This window comes from Manis pentadactyla, chromosome 9 (genome assembly GCF_030020395.1).
Source record: "Manis pentadactyla isolate mManPen7 chromosome 9, mManPen7.hap1, whole genome shotgun sequence".
NCBI classification, from domain to species: Eukaryota; Metazoa; Chordata; class Mammalia; order Pholidota; family Manidae; genus Manis; species Manis pentadactyla.
In genome coordinates, this window is record NC_080027.1 from 108,406,386 (window position 1) to 108,423,231 (window position 16,846).

The window sequence follows — 16,846 nt, forward strand, 5'->3', positions numbered from 1 at the left end:
GATGTGGTGGGTGATGTTGATGGATTATCAAATATTGTACCATCCTTGCATCCCTGGAATAAATCTACTTGATCATGATGAATGATCTTTTTGTTGTATTTTTTAATTCGATTTGCTAATATTTTGTTGAGTATTTTTGCATCTGTGTTCATCAGGGATATTGGTCTGTAATTTTCTTTTTTTGTGGTATCTTTGTCTGGTTTTGGTACTGGAGTGATGCTGGCCTCATAGAATGAGTTTGGAAATATTCCCTTCTCTTCTACTTTTTGGAAAACGTTAAGGAGGATGGGTATTAGGTCTTCTCTAAATGTTTGATAAAATTCATTGGGGGAGACATCCAGTCCAGGTGTTTTGTTCTTACATAGTTTTTTGATTACCAATTCAATTTTGTTGTTGGTAATTGGTCTGCTCAGATTTTCTGTTTCTTCCTGGGTCAGCCTTAGAAGGTTGTATTTTTCTAGAAAGTTGTCCATTTCTTCTAGTTTATCCAATTTTTTAGCATTTAATTTTTCATAGTATTCTCTAAGAATTCTTTGTATTTCTATGGTTTCCATATTGATTTTTTCTTTCTCATTTCTGATTCTGTTTGTGTGTGTAGACTCTCTTTTTTTTCTTGATAAGTCTGGTTAGGGGGTTTATCTATTTTGTTTATTTTCTCGAAAAGCCAACTCCTGGTTTCATTGTTTCTTTCTATTTTATTCTTCTTCATTTTATTTATTTCTGCTCTAATCTTTATTATGTCCCTCCTTCTACTGACTTTGTGCCTCATTTGTTCTTCTTTTTCTAGTTTCATTAATTGTGAGCTTAGACTGTTCTTCTTTCTTGAGGTAACAATGGGATTGTTCTTCTTTCTTGAGGTAAGCCTGTATTGCAATATACTTCCCTCTTAGCACGGCCTTCACTGCATCCCACAGATTTTGCAGTGTTGAGTTACTGTTGTCATTTGTCTCCTTATATTGCTTGATCTCTCTTTTTATTTGGTCATTGGTCCATTGATTATTTAGGAGCATGTTGTTAAGCCTCCATGTGTTTGTGGGCTTTTCTGTTTTCTTTGCTTAATTTATTTCTAGTTTCATACCTTTGTGGTCTAAGAAGCTGGTAGGTATAATTTCAATCTTTTTTAATTTACTGAGGCTCTTGTTGTGGCCTACTATGTGATCTAGTCTTGAAAATGTTCCATGTGCACTTGAGAAGAGTGTGTGTCCTGCTGCTTTTGGGTGGAGTGTTCTGTAGATGTCTATTAGGTCCATCTGTTCTAATGTGTTGTTCAGTGCCTCCATCTCCTTACTTATTTTCTGTGTGCTTGATCTGTCCTTTGGAGTGAGTGGTGTGTTGAAGTCTCCTAAAATGAATGCATTGCTTTCTATTTCCCCCCTTTAATTCTGTTAGTATTTGTTTCACATATGTAGGTGCACCGTGTTGGGTGCAAAGATATGTATAATGGTTATATCCTCTTGTAGGACTGACCCCTTTATCATTATGTAATGTCCTTCTTTGTCTCTTGTGACTTTCTTTGTTTTGAAGTCTATTTTGTCTGATACAAGTACTGCAACACCTGTTTTTTCTTCCCTTTTAGTTGCATGAAATATCTTTTTCCATCCCTTCACTTTTAAGTCTGTGTATGTTTTTAGGTTTAAAGTGATTCTCTTGTAGGCAGCATATAGACAGATCTTGTTTTTTTATCCATTCAGTGACTCTGTGTCTTTTGATTGGTGCATTCAGACCATTTACATTTAGGGTGATTATCAATAGGTATGTACTTTTTGCCACTGCAGGCTTTAGATTCATTGTTACCAAAGTTTCAAGGTTAAGTTCCTTACTATCTAACACTATTTTAACTCACACATACACCATCTAAAGGTTCTTTTTTTTCCTCCTTTTTCTTCCTCCTCTGTTCTTTCTATATTAGATATCATATTCTGTACTCTTTGTCTATCCCTTGACTGACTTTGGGAGTATTTGATTTGATTTTGCATCTGCTTAGTAATTAATTGTTTACTGTGGTTTTATTCCTCTGGTAACAGCTATTTAGCCTTAGAAACACTTCCATCTATAGCAGTCCCTCCAAAGTACACTGTAGAAATGGTTTGTATGAGGTAAATTTTCCTATCTTTTGTTTATCTGGAAATTGTTTAATCCCTCCTTCAAATTTAAATGATATCTTGCTGGGTAGAGTGTTACTGGTTTGAGGCCCTTCTGCTTCATTGCGTTAAATATATCATGCCACTCCCTCTGGCCTGTAAGGTTTCTCTTGAGAAGTCTGATGATAGTGTAATGGATTTTCCTTTGTATGTGATCTTTTTTCTCTGTCTGGCTGTTTTTAATACTCTTTCCTTGTCCTTGATCTTTGCCATTTTAATTATTATATGTCTTGGTGTTTGTCTTCCTTGGGTCCCTTGTCTTGGGAGATCGGTGCCACCTTCATGGCCTGAGAGACTATCTCCTTCCCCTGATTGGGGGAGTTTTCTGCACTTACCTCCTCAAAGACTTTCTATCTCTTTTTCTCTCTCTTCTTCCGGTACCCCTATAATGTGAATATTGGTCCATTTGGATTGGTCACACAGTTCTCTCAATATTATTTCATTCCTAGCGATCCTTTTTTCTCTCTGTGCCTCAGCTTCTTTATTCCTGTTCTATAGTTTGTTTCATTTACTATCTTCTCTACTTCATCTAATCTTTTAAATCCTCTCATTGTATGTTTCTTTTCAGGTACTGTATTCTTCTACATTCATATCTCATTCCTGAATTCCTCCCTGAATTCTTGAATATTTTTCTGTAGCTCTGTGAGCATGTTTATGATTTTTATTTTGAAATCTCTTTCAGGAAGATTGATGAGTTCAGTTTCACTTGGCCCTCTTTCTGGTGTTTGTGGGATTTTGGTTTGAACCGGTTCTTTTGATGTTTCATATTTGTAGGTGGTGCCCTCTAGTGCCCAGAAGCTCTACTCTCTGGAGCTGCTCAGCCCCTGGAGTGATGGCATGGGGGTCACAGTCGAGCGGTACTGGTGCCTATCGGGAGGAAAGAGCTCTTTCCTCCTTCCCAGCTGGAGTACCTGAGAGGGCCAGTGGGCTGATTGCGCAGGGAGAAGCCTTATTCTTTGCACTTCTTGCTATAGGCAGGGCCACTCTCTGGCTGTCCAGGTGCAATGGTGGGGGCAGCCTGTTTGCGGGCTGGTACCTGCCGGAAGGAAGGTGCAGCAGGCTGCATATTGTGATGAGAGGTCTTGTAGCTGCATAACCAGCCAGGGGGTTGAAGCGCCTGAAGCTTCTGAAAGCTCCCAACCTGCTGGTCAGAGTGCACTCGGACAATTTTGTCCACCTGTCCTTTCTCCTGAGCAGCAAGCTCTGTGCAATCCCAGCCCCTTTAGCAGCCCTTTCACTGTAGGAAGTCTCTGACTGCCTGCCTTTCTATTGTCCCAGCATGGCCGGATGTTGATCCCTGTTTTCCATAAGTGGCTGGAATCTCAGTCACTCCAAGTATTCCACCCCCTTAGCTTTCCAACCCCACTAATTTCCAGAGCACCATGTAATGTAGGTTCATGTTCCCAGAGCAGATCTCCTTGACTGGGTGTTCAGCAGTCCTAGCTTCCTCCCCCTCCCCTGCTCCATTTCTCTTCCTCCCTCCAGTGAGCTGTGGTGGGGGAAGGGCTTGGGTCCTCCCAGATCATGGCTTTGATACTTTTCCCTTTTCCTTGAGGTCTGCTGGTTTCCCCACGTGTAGAGTCTGCCACAGCCTTCTTTCCTGTTGCTCTTTCAGGATTTGATGTATTTGCTATATTTTCATATTATGTGTGGTTTTGGGAGGTTTCTGTCTCACTTCTCACGCCACCATCTTTAATCTTAAGTGCCAATTTAATCAAGAGACTCTGTTTCCATTTTTGGGGGGGCAGGTTTTTTGCCCAGCATGTTTATCACTGTAAATCTAGCAAATTGGAGGAGTTCTTATAGTCAGTCATTCAGCATAGCAAGTATGTTTAATGAATAAATGCGTGAATCCCAACTTTTTAAAGCTTGTTAATAAAGAAAAGTAATGCATGTTGTTCTTATGAATTGTTTATCTTGTGCTTGAAGTTTCCTTTCTCTAATGTCTTTATGAAATGAAATTTCTAGTGTCTCATCAGACAAAGGAAGATCTCAGAAAACTCCAACTTCTCCCCTGTCTCCAAGTTCCCAGAAATTGTTGCAGTTTGACTTTCCAGGAACTTCATTAGAAAGATCTAAATCCTCAGTAATAATGCCTCCAACTATAACAGGATTTAAGACAGCTGCATCTTTCACTGATATGAACCTGGCTGCCAGCAGAACAACCACAGATATGGCTTCAACACCAGGTAAGTAGAACCATGCAGTTGTAATTTTTAAAATATGATATTTTTTTTCTGAGAATTCCTTTCTTTTAATTGAAACAAGGGAAATGTTACCTCAAGTGAATGTAATTCACTTTTGAAGTATTAAAAACTGTTGAGGAAAATAAATATTCAAAAGCATGAAAGATCCAGCAGTGGTGATTTTTCCCATTTTGCCAGCATTTGTCAAAATGTCTGAGAAATCATATGCATATTTCTAAGTGCTTATATATGTATGTATATACAAATGCAATTTAATCCCATATGTGTACTTCTAAGTGTTTATAGGTATGTGTATATATATATATATGTATATATATACACACACACACATACACAAATGTGTGCACATGCACACCCCGTGACATACAAAAGAAGTCATTATTAAAATATATTGTACTGGTAAGTCACTGTCTTACCTACAAAGGAAAGTAGACTTGTTTTTGGCTCTTAAAATGAGAAGTGAATTTTCAAAATCTTGAAGTGTTATTTCATGTGAACATTTACATTCAGCAATGGTTATGCCCTCCAGGTTCTAAGCATGTTTCTCCTGCTGGCCTTCAGCATCGTATGGCAGCAGAGCTCAGTTACTTGAGTACCATTGAGGAATCGGTGCGCCAACTATCAGATCTAGAAAGAGTAAGAAGCATTTCACTTGCTCAGCAGGAGAGTGTGTCTTTGGCTCAGATTATAAAGGTACTTGTGGAGTTTCTTTCTTTAGCTTTCTGTTTTATCTCTTTTCTTTGCTGTTTAAAATAGTCTTAATGATGAGTTCAAAAACAAAAACTTCAACCCGCCAACTAGAAAAATCAGTCTGCCATACAGCACCTGTAAATAGCCCTGGGAGAAACTGTCAGAAATTACTAAATTACTAAAAAGAAAATTCAGCAGCAGAATAATAATGCAATCATTTTTTCCTCAGATACTTTGTTTTCTATGTTTTCGTCTTTTTTCTAAGACAGTGTGAAAATCAGCTAATCAAACATTCCTAATATTTTCTCTTTAAACCAACAAGTCAGATTTGACTGAGTTGTTTTGTTTTGTTTTGTTTTTAAGGCTATATTTGTACCAAAAAGAGAAGTTTCTGAGATCTAGGTATTTGATAAAGCTGGGATAATGTGGACTTTTCCTTAGCTAACAAAAATCCAGTGAAGGTCTTAGCAGTGTTCCTAAGTGGGAATGCTATTAGCACTTTTTAAAAAAACTGAGGTAATATAACATTAATAAAATATACAGATTTTAAGTAGATAGTCTGGTGAGTTTTGACCAATGTAACCATATAACAGCCACTCTAATCAAAATACAGAATAGTTCTGTCACCCCAGAAAGTTCACCAGTGCCCTTTTCAGTTAATCCCCCTCCCAGAAGCAATTACTACTCTGATTCCTATCACCATCATTTATTTTTGACTGTTCTAGAACTTAGCATAAGTGGAAGTATACTTTGTATTCTGTTTTGTTAGCTTATTTTATACAGCATAATACTTTTAAGATCCCATGTTGTATTGTTTTGTCTGTTTTGTTTTTTTTGCCGAGTTATAATCCATTGAAAAATATCACAATCCACATTCTCCTGTACTTATATTTCCGGTTTTTGCTATTATAAATATTCCTGCAAATCTTTTTTATGACACTCTATATACAACATATGTTTTAGGGGTTTTTTTTGCTTAAATACGTAGGGGTGTAATTGCTTGCTTGGGTCAAGTGTATGTTTAAGTATATGTTTAAGCAGCTCAGGTAACTTATTTTGCTTCTGTTACTGGTTCTTTAAACCTAAATTTGAATCTTTGAAATCACTTTAAACAGTCTGCCATACTGTTTTCCAGAATAGTTGTAATATCTTAATACTCCTACAGCAATATATGAGAGTTCCTGCTGCTCCGTATCCTTGCAATCGTTTGGTATTCTAGTCATTCTTCAGAGTGTGAAATATTATCTCATTGTGGCTTTCATTTGCATTTCTTTTATGACTAATGAGATCTATCATCTTTTTGTGTATTTATTGACCATTTTTATGTCTTCTTTTGTGAATGTTCAGATCTTTTTTAAAATTGGGTTGGTTTGTCTTTTAATTATTGAGTTGGAATTCTCTTATATTCTAGAAACAAGTCCTTTTCAAATATATTTCAAACATAGTTTCCCAGTCTTTCTCATTTTTTAAACTGTATCTTTTGAAAAGCAGAATATTTTAATTCTGATGAAATTGAGTTTTTAAATTTTTTTCTTTTGTGGTAGTGCCTTTTATTTTCTAAGAAATCTTTGCCTATCCTAAGATACTACGATACTGTAATAAGTATATTCTTTTATGTCTTTCTCAGAAACTTTATAGTGTGGCTTTTGTATTTATGCAACCATTTCAAGTTAGTTATGGGGTGTAAAGAAGGGGTCAAAGTTCATCTTTTCCCCCATGTGGATATTCAGTTCTTCCAATACCATTTTCTTAAAAAGATTTAAATTACCTTGGCACCTTTATCTACAAATTAAGTAGTCATTTATGTGTAGCTTTTTTTCTGGGCTCTGCTTTTTTCCATTGATCTATTTGTCTATCCTTAATTCTGGTACCATACTGTTTTACTATGTCTTTATAATGAGTCTTAAGCTCAGAGTGTAATTACTCCACTTTATTCTTTCTCAAGGTGGGTTTGGCTATTCTAGGTTTTTGCATTTCTAAAAAGCTTTTAGTTAGTCAGTTTCTATACCTCCAAAAAAATACTGGTGTGATTTCAATTTGAATGGCATTGAATCTATATTTAATCAGTTTGGGGAGAATTCATGTCTTAACATTATTGCATCTTCTAATTCATGAACAGTGTATCTTTTTCTATTTATTTAGGTTTTTAAGTATTTCAGCAGTATAATTTTCACTGTAGAGGTCTTACATATTTAAAATTTTATTCCTAAATATTTTATGTCAGTGCTATTATAAATGATAATCTTTTTCAATTACATGTTCCATTTGTTCTTCCCAGAGTACCTATAGACAGTTCTTTGTGTGGAACTGTCCCTTACTTTGCAGAGTTCAGCATTCCTGCACCCCTCCCAATAAATAATAGTAGTGCTTTCCAGTCATTGTAACAGCAAAAAAATCCCCAGACATTCCCAAATGCTCTACAGTGGAGAGTATCAGGGGTTGAAACCAACTTTGTTAAAATCCACTGGATTGAGGAAATGGCGCATTGCAGTGGCTGTGCTTACTTTGAAATACGAAAAAGCACTGAGATTTTTCTGTCATTTGGGAGATACATTATAATCCTGGGTTCCCAGGATTTCAACAGGGCATCATCTGACTTTATATACAACCTTACATCTTTAGAGAACCTTATTAATACTATTCCAGAAGAAATGAAAATATAAACATATAGATAGCATTGTATAACATAATGGTAAGAAAGAGTTCTAGTGAAAAGGACACCTTTTTTTTGGGTAATGTTTTTATGAAACTGCTCCTTCAGAGTCAAAGGAATCATAAAATTGTGAGGTGTGAAGCATTATCATTATTTTTGCACATAAGACATTCTAATCTCTTCCAAAGAGTTAGGTACGATAGCTTTTGCTTTCAAACCAGCTTTTTGGTATCAGTTCATAGTCTTATACCTTGGAAATTTTTCTACTACATTATTTGACACATAGTAACTGTTCACTAACTTTTGATAAATGATACATGGTTGATGTCTGTTCTGTTTACTGTCTTTCCTTTAGGTTGTAATTGATTGCCTCAAAAAGACTTAGGAAAACAGCATTGCACTTAATAAAGTTACTATGTTTAGTATCTTAAAATTAATAGTTGATCATTTAATTTGAAGGCACAGCAGCAAAGGCATGAACGAGACTTAGCCCTTTTGAAATTAAAGGCTGAACAAGAGGCTCTAGAGTGTCAGAGACAATTAGAAGAAACCCGAAACAAAGCAGCTCAGGTAACTTATTTTGCTACAGTTACTGATTCTTTAAACCTAAATTTGAATCTTTGAAATCACTTTAATATTCTTTTAATTATGTAGAAGTAAGAAAGAAAAGAGGTAAATTTTAATGTTTAAGTATATTATGCCATATGGGTGAATTTCATGTCATTCAATTCTTGTAGTAACCTTGAGAAGTGGAAATTGAGATACATAGTAGTTACTTGTCTATAGACAGACACATCAACTCATGAACAGTAGAGTTAAGACCTGAACTCCAGCAGTGATTAGAACTCCAGATTTTAAGACGTGAAATCCAGATAGTAGTTAAGTGTTTCGTTTTTTTAAACAAAACGTTGATCCATTAAATGAATTTACAAATTAAAGCTAATTTGGGGTGGGGAGAGACTGAGACATAACATAAGTTCTCTTTTTATCCCCTTTTGTTTTCAGGTCCATGCAGAATCATTACAGCAGGTAGTTAAATCACAACGAGAAATAACTGAAGTCCTACAGGACACAACTTGTAAAGTAGCTGCTCAGCAAACAGAGACTGCTCGCCTTACCACAGATGCAGCACGCCAAATCTCTGAGGTCAGAGCCACTGAGAACTTCTTCTTTTTAGTTTTTTTTAGTCAAGTTGAGTAATTTTGGTCTTAACAGTAATGTGTTTCTAACATCTAGCAAATGCATGCTTTTTAATTAGTGACTTACAGTGGGGCCATATCCTACTGAAATAAGAGGCACCATTTATTGCATTATGTTGTACGTGTGAATGAAATAGAGGTAGGAAAAAAGATGGAGAAGAGCTTTAAATTTCTGCTCTTGAGTAAGTGTTTAAAAAAATAATTGATTTTATTTATAATTTACAACAATAAAATGTGTCCATTTTAAGTATATAATTTGGTGAATTTTCACAATTATATAGAAATTTCTGTATCTTGTCTGTCAATCCATCCCTGTAAAAATGACCATAATCAAGAAAGAATATTCCCAACCTTGATCTTGGGGGCCACTGATCTGCTTTTATGAAGGTGTTTCATTTTTACCCAGAGTGCTGTTAGTATTTTTTCTTTTACTGGGCCAAAGATAAGGCCAAAAATAGTTTTACTGCTGTCCTTATGTAAGATATCAAAATCTATAGATGTAGTTTTAGTTTATCTTAGCAGTTACAATTTAGGACTGTTTGTGAAATGATTCTGCTATTAAAAAGCCATTAACCTACTTTATGTTGGGTGCTATGGGATTGTGCAAATAAGTGTAGAGTTTTTATCTTACAGAAATTTTAGACATCAAAAAAGATTTCAAAACACTTCACGTTGTCAAGGCAGTGATTGAATAAATGCCAAAAGAATAGTACATGAAGTAATTGCAGTAGTGGCTAAGAGCAGGAAAAATGTACTTCACATTGTTGGTTAGAAAAGCCTTAGTTAAGAGTAGTAATTAGGTTGTTTCTTGAAGGAATATTTAATTTTTGGTTTACTGTAATGTATCATAGGACTTGAAGGTTTTCTGTCTAATTTGTAGATTGTTACAGCTGGATGAAACTTAGAAATCAGATGGCCCAACTCTATTCTTTTACAAGGAAGCTGTTGAAACTTAGAGTCTAAATGACTTACCCAGAATGTTTCACCTATTATGACAAAATTCCTTGCTCTCAATTGAGTGATCTTTCTAAAACACCATGTTCCCTTTCACTTCTTCTGTAATGTTATCTTTTTACATCTTTTGCCTTGTGTGTGTTTATATTTAGATGGCAGAGTTGACTCGAACTCATATCTCCGATGCTATTACTGCTTCAGGAGCGCCGCTAGCAGTCCTGTATGACCACCAGCAGCAGCATGCTCCAGACTTCGTCCAACACCTGAGGACCAGAGCTGAAATAGATAGGTTAATATTCAGTGACTCAGCAAATATATCATGAGTGTATCTACTATGTCCCAGGCACTATTTTGGGTACTGGGAATATAGTTACAGGCATACAGTCTAGACATTAATTAGGTACATTAAAAAAGTCATAATTAAGATAGACATTAATTAAATATTCACTTAAGTAAATGAACACTTAGAAACTGAGATAAGTGTTATGAAAGAAGGGAACATATATCTTTGAGATATGTAACAAAGGGATTTGAATAGTCTAGGGATGCAAAGAGGTCAGAGAAGTTTCTCCAGAGGAAGTAAAGCTTCTGGTGAGATCTAGTGTTATGAAAAGGAGTCAGTGATGTAAAGGAGGTAAGGAATAGGCAGGTCAGTACAAGCAAAGGTGGGAAGAGAAAATGCAGGAAGACCAGTGTAACTGGAGGCAGAGAGCAAAGAGGAGAATGGTAGGAGATGATGTAAGGATCAGATGGTGGTAAGACCTTGCAGACCTTAAGGAGTTTTTTTTCTAGGAGCAGTGAAATCATCAAGTTTTGAAGGCAGGGTTGGGTAATGTTACCATGTTTGTGTGTTTTTTTAATATCACATTTTGACCGTCTATAGATTTTAAGTCTTTCTTCACATTTGTTGATTCTTGGAGTAATTTGTGTTTATTTCTTATAAAGAAGATATTCCTTAATGTATTACCCACTTTTCCTACCAGTGAATGGCTTTCTTTCTCAAATACTTTGTAGCAGTTATTTCATAAAATTCAAGATTTTATCTCATATTAATGTTAAACAGTATTTAAAATCTTTCTCTTATTATAGACTTTAAATGTTTACTAAGTTTTTATTTTCTTTGTAGGAAAAATCAGTCTGTTTCACTCTCTCAGAGTAAAGAAGGGGTCCCTGACTCAAAGCATCAGAAGTATTCCCCTTCATATGATAGTTATTCTGAGTCTTCAAGATACAAGAATCACGATCGAAGGTGAAAAGAGTTTGATTTAGTAAAGTCTGAGAAATGGCTTAGACATAGCTTTTTGACTTATTTCACTTTTTTAAATAAGGTCTTCCCTTCAAAATTCTGGCTTATCCCACTTAATTAGCTGACTTACTATGTTCCATATAATAATATACTACCATTCCTTGAGAGCCTACATTGTATAAGAACTATACAACTTGTTTACTCTATATTTAATCTGCACAAGAACCTTCCAAGACAGATACTGTCCTCACTTTATAGATTAGGGAACAGGGGTTCATGGAAATTTTAAGAAACTCACCCAAGGTCACACAGATACTAGCACACCAAAGAATTGAACATTGGTGTATCTGCCTCTGAAGCCTGTTTATTACACATTGCTTTGCTGACATCTATATTTCTTGACATTACTGTATGTATTAATTTTTGTCTTTATAAAAAAAAGATTGAATATTTTGCCACTGGTTCTTCACATAGTGTGAACATCTATAGTTTTAATTATGGTTCCATCCTTGGCTTAGAAGGTTTTAGAGGCTACTTTCCAGCATTCTTAGAGGTAGGATACCTACATTGTCAAAGTGTGGTAAAACCTCAACTAAAAAAATTAAGCCATGAAACTAAAAAACATGAAAATTAATGTGGAGTAAGTACTAACATTTAACAAATCCTTACTATGTATCTGGAACTATATGGCTTTCCTTTAACCCTCACTGACACTTTGTTTAGGCCATCATTTGGGTTGCTGCAGTACAACACAGTAATTAGAGTGATTTTTCTAAAATTTATAGCCAGCTGGTTATTCACATGTTTGAAACCTTCAGTATTCCTCAGTCACTTAGTGAAGCATGAGAGTCCCTTTATTATTGAGACTTTGGCCCATCTCCATCCTTGTCTCTTGACATTTCCCCTCTTATCATACTCTGCTAATTCTAACTACGTTTAAGTTCTCTAAAAAAGCCATGTTCTCTTTGTCTTCTGTGCTGTTACATATGACGTAACTTCTTTCTAAACCCTCCCCCTTCCGTTTCATATAGTTTATTTTTATTTCCCCTTGAAGAATCAATGCTTCCCCTAGTCTGCTTTAGATAACCTGTCTATGTTCTCTCTAAGCACTCTGAATATAGCTATTATAGCCTTTACCACCTTCTGTATCCGTGTTTCTTTACTTGTCGATTACATACCAGAAGTTCTTCAAGGCTCCATTTTCATCACCCTTGTACCCATTGGCAGTCATTTCTTATGTCCCCTCTTCCCCAGGCTCTGGCAACCACTAATCTACTTTCTGTTTCAATTCTCTATGGATTTGTCTATTTTGGACATTTGATGTAAGTAGCATCATACATTATGTGGTCCTTTGTGACTGGCTTCTTTGACTTAGTGTAATGCTTTGGAGGTTCATCCATCATGTATCAGTACGTTATTTCTTTATATGGCCAAATAGTATTCTGTTGCATGGATATACCACATTTTATTTATACATCAGTAAATGGACATTTGGATTGTTTCCACTCTTTGGTTGTTATGAGTAGCGCTGCTATGTACATTCATGTACAAGTTTTTGTGTGGGCATGTGTTTTCATTTCTCTTTCTCTTGAGTATATACATAGGAGAGGGATTGGTGGTCATATAGTAACCCTGTTTAACTTTAATTGCCGAACTGTTTCCCAAAGCAGCTGCTCCATTTTACATTCCCACCAGGAATATAAAATTTTTCACATCCTCACTGATATTATCTCTTTTATTATTGCCATCCTAATGAGGATCATGCCATACTTATATCCCCAGAACTTAGCAAAATGCCTAGCACACAGTAGGCAATCTTCTACATAAGTTTAGTGACTGTAACTGCCAACTGGAAGAATTGAGATTAACCCTGTATGCTTCTGATTTCAAAGCAGTTGCTGTCTCCTGCATTATATCTTTTACCTTAAACATGATGTATCCTTTCAAAAACATTTATTAAACCAGACAAATAATTGCATAACCTTCTGATAAATACTATCATAGAAACATACACCATAAGTCAGTATAAAGGCAGAGATGATAGTGACCAAACTTTCCGTGGGATTGGGAGAAGGGATCCACAAGTCTGAGGATCCCTTCTCAGGAATGATATTGAACTATGTCTTGAATTAGTAAGTCATTAGGCAGAGAGGGAAGGCAGGGCATTTCAGGAGAGGAAATAACTTATACACAATCTCAAAACCTGACTTGAGATTGGTACGTGCACTTTCTATGTATATATGTTTGTGTTTATGTGTGTGTGTGTGTGTGTGTGTATATATACACACACACACACACACATATTTAAATGAATGAATAAACTAAGGAAAGCAAAGGAGGAGGAAGAAAAACATTGAACTTGAAAATAATTCACTAAACATTTGGAAACTTGATGCTTAAAGTCAGGAAGGGCAGAACTAGTGATACAGATTTGAGGCTCAATCTAAATGATAGCAGTTGAAATGTTAAGGCTACATAAGATTGTCCAAGAAGAGTATGTAGTAGAAAAGAGAGAAAGGTCCAAAACCAAAACCCTAGGAAGCACTATCATTTTAAGGAAAGATGGAAAAATTAGAAGGAAGTGGAAGAAACACAGGAATACTTACTTGTTAGGGAGGTAGGAAGAGGTGCAGGTGAGAGTAGAATCAGGGAATATAAGGAAGGAGAGCTCGTTTATTTAACATTTACTCTTGATGCAATTTCATGCTTATAGAAAAGTTGCCAAAGTAACACAAGGTTCCTGAATAACTTGTATTCAGATTGCCATAATGTTAACATTTTACTAAATTTGCCTTAGCAAGTGGAGGATTTAAAGGGGATAGAGGTGAGCACCTCCTAATACTGCAGTAAAAGAAATTATCTGTTGGATTTGGCAATTAGAGTTTAGATAGAGTTTACAAGAACAATTCAGGTAGATTAGTTGGGAATGAAGCCTATTGTGAAAAATTGTGATGTTGATTAAAGTAAGGAAGTAGAAACAACAGGTAGAAGCCCCTTTTCCCAGTAGTTTGACTTAAAAATCAAAGGGAAAAGGGAGTGATAGTCTGAGAGTTCATCATTTCTTACCTTGATCATAAGGTGCCTTCGCTTGGCCAAATAAGTTTACTTTGAAATTATGACCCTTATTTTGTCTCCTTTTTTTTTGTTCCCATAACATCTATAATTAGAAGTAGTAGTGGTAGCAGCCATCAAGAAAGTCCTTCAGTTCCATCTCCTAAGGAAAATGAGAAGAAACTTCATGGGGAAAGAATGGAGACTTCTGTTGATGAACAGGTTCAGACTGCTGCAGATGATTCTTTACGAAGTGATAGTGTACCGTCGCTTCCTGATGAGAAAGGTAACTTTCCTTGCACATACATGTATAATTATTTGTTTTGGGGGCTTCTGGAACCCTTTGAGATGCTTATGACTGAGCTAGTTAATATTATTAGAATATAGTGATAATGAAGACAAGATTATATGTCTGATATTAAATGTATCCAGGTGAAACTATTTCAAGGTCGTACACTATACCAGTAACACTTGCCAATATTTTACATGATTGTGTGCCATGATCCTAAGGAGAGGCAAAACTAAATCTAGAACATGAACATGTATGTGAATGGAAAATATATACTCAACATCAAAAAAAATCATAAAAAAGAAAACACATTATTAGAACTTCGTTTTAAGCAGTGTAAATAAGGATACAATTTCTTATAAATAATAAGAGCTGTAATAACTAAGTTAAAATTCATTACTTAACTCTTCTTAGATCATAAATGAAAGCTGTACTATCAAACCATGGATAGTAATTGACATAGCAAAGAAAACAGAATCTGGCAATAAATGGCACCTTTAAAATATTAAGTCAGAAATGGCCTCCATTCTCGAATTTTTTTTTTAATAACTGGCTAGTAAGCAGTGTTTTTGATTGATAATCTAGAACTGTAGTCTTCAAAGCTGAATGGGCAAGCTAGTCTTTGGAGTACAAGAGGAAAGTATTTAAAATTTTCTCATCTTTAAAAAATTTGTTTTTGTAAATTTTATAATGAATATAATATTTGGGTATATCAGTCTATATTTGTGGCAGCCCTGGCTGATTTATACAGATTGTGGTACCTAGAAGTGGGGTGGTGCTATAATACTAAAAATGTACAAGTGGTGTTAGAGCTATGTGATGAGTAGAGGCTAGAAAAGTTTTGAGGTGCATGCTAGAAAAAGCCTACATTTCCTTGCAGAGACTGTTGGTAGAAATATGGACATTAAAGGAGATTCTGATGGTCTGATGAAGATGGAAGTGAGGAACATGTTACTGGAAACTGGAGGAAAGTCCTTGTTACAAAATGGCAAAGAAATTGGCTGAACTGTGATCTAGTGTTTTGTGCAAAGTGAAAGTTAAAAATGATGAACTTGGGTATTTAGCCAAGGAGATTTCTAAGCAAAGTGTTTTGAGTCTTGACCTGGTTTCTCCTTAGTGCTTATAGTGAAATGTGAGAAAAGAGATAAGTCAAAGGAATTGTTAAGCAAAAAGGAGCCAGATAATGAAAATGTAGAAAATTGTCAGCCTATTCATATTGTAAAAAAACAACAAAGTGTTCATTGAGAACAACAAGGGTATGACTGTACAATTACTCCATGAAGAGATTACCCATGGATTTAATCAGCCATCTCAGCAGAAGCTGGGAATATACCAGCAAAGACACTGCCAGTTTGGACTAAAGGGCACAAAGACTGATGAAAGATAGGAAGGCTGTCAGACTTCTTGGATTCTACAGGATGAGACAATAGAGCTATCGAGTTATTAACATGCCTTTAAGAAGAAGGAAGAATGACTCTGAGGATAATTCAGAGATCAGCAGGGCAGCCACTGCCACCACAGGCTCAGAGCAGACAGGCCCAGGTGGCAAGGCTGTCTGTCTCATTGGTTTCAGAGGATGGGATCCCCTCCTTGGTTTTATTGTTCAAGGCTGTCTCTGCTCAGGGACTCAGGAGCAAGACCACTGCCAGTGGATGAGGGGGTGCATCTCAAGGGTGAGGAAGCAAGGCCACCCCAGTTGGCCCGGAGGGCAGAGCATCAAGCCAAAGAGGATTATTTTTGAGCCTTAAGAGCTAATGGGATTTGCCCTGCTAGGATTTGGACTTGTTTGAGATCCATCACCCATTTCTTCTTTCTGATTTCTCCTTTTTGGAATAGGTTTGTCTATTCTCTGCCTGTTCCACCATTGTATTTTGGAAGCATTAGAAACTTACATTCATTGCTGATGAGAATGCAAAGTGGTATGGCTACTTTGGAAGACATTTTTACAGTATCTTATAATGACTTAGCAATCACATGCCTAAGTGATTTGAAAACTTATGTCTATACAGAAACCAATACATCAGTACGTTAATGTTCATAGCACCTTTATTCATAAATGCTAAAACCTGGAAGCAACCAAGATGCCTGAGGGAAATGGGTAAACAAACTGGTAAATCTACACATGGAATATTATTCAGCCATGAAAAGGAACAAACTGTTGAGTCATGCAACTACATGGGTGAATTTTAAGTAAATTTTATTAAATGCAGGACGAAGCCCCCAAAGGCTACATATTGTATGATTCCGTTTACATGATATTCTGAAAAGGGCGAAACTGTACAGATGGAAAACAGGTTAACAGTTCCCAGGTGTTAGGTAGAAGAAGTGGTTGACAACAAAGGGTCATGTCAAAGGCACACAGGAACCAACCTAAAGCTGTCATTTTTAAGTTAAGCATGGAATTGCTAAGTTCTAA

The 16,846-nt window shown here is 36.0% G+C and overlaps 1 protein-coding gene across 7 annotated transcripts in view; it reads left to right on the top strand.

Annotated features, from left to right (window-relative positions):
• The window catches only part of CEP350 (centrosomal protein 350), a 163,379-nt gene that overhangs the window by 83,796 nt on the left and 62,737 nt on the right, over positions 1 to 16,846 (top strand). For all 7 annotated transcript variants that reach the window (XM_036905933.2, XM_036905935.2, XM_057507914.1 and 4 more), the window contains 7 exons: positions 4,110 to 4,330; positions 4,878 to 5,041; positions 8,151 to 8,261; positions 8,697 to 8,837; positions 9,997 to 10,133; positions 10,971 to 11,093; positions 14,258 to 14,427. In XM_036905933.2, coding sequence (XP_036761828.2) covers positions 4,110 to 4,330; positions 4,878 to 5,041; positions 8,151 to 8,261; positions 8,697 to 8,837; positions 9,997 to 10,133; positions 10,971 to 11,093; positions 14,258 to 14,427 — 1,067 coding nt within the window. The remainder of the gene's footprint in view (positions 1 to 4,109; positions 4,331 to 4,877; positions 5,042 to 8,150; positions 8,262 to 8,696; positions 8,838 to 9,996; positions 10,134 to 10,970; positions 11,094 to 14,257; positions 14,428 to 16,846) is intronic.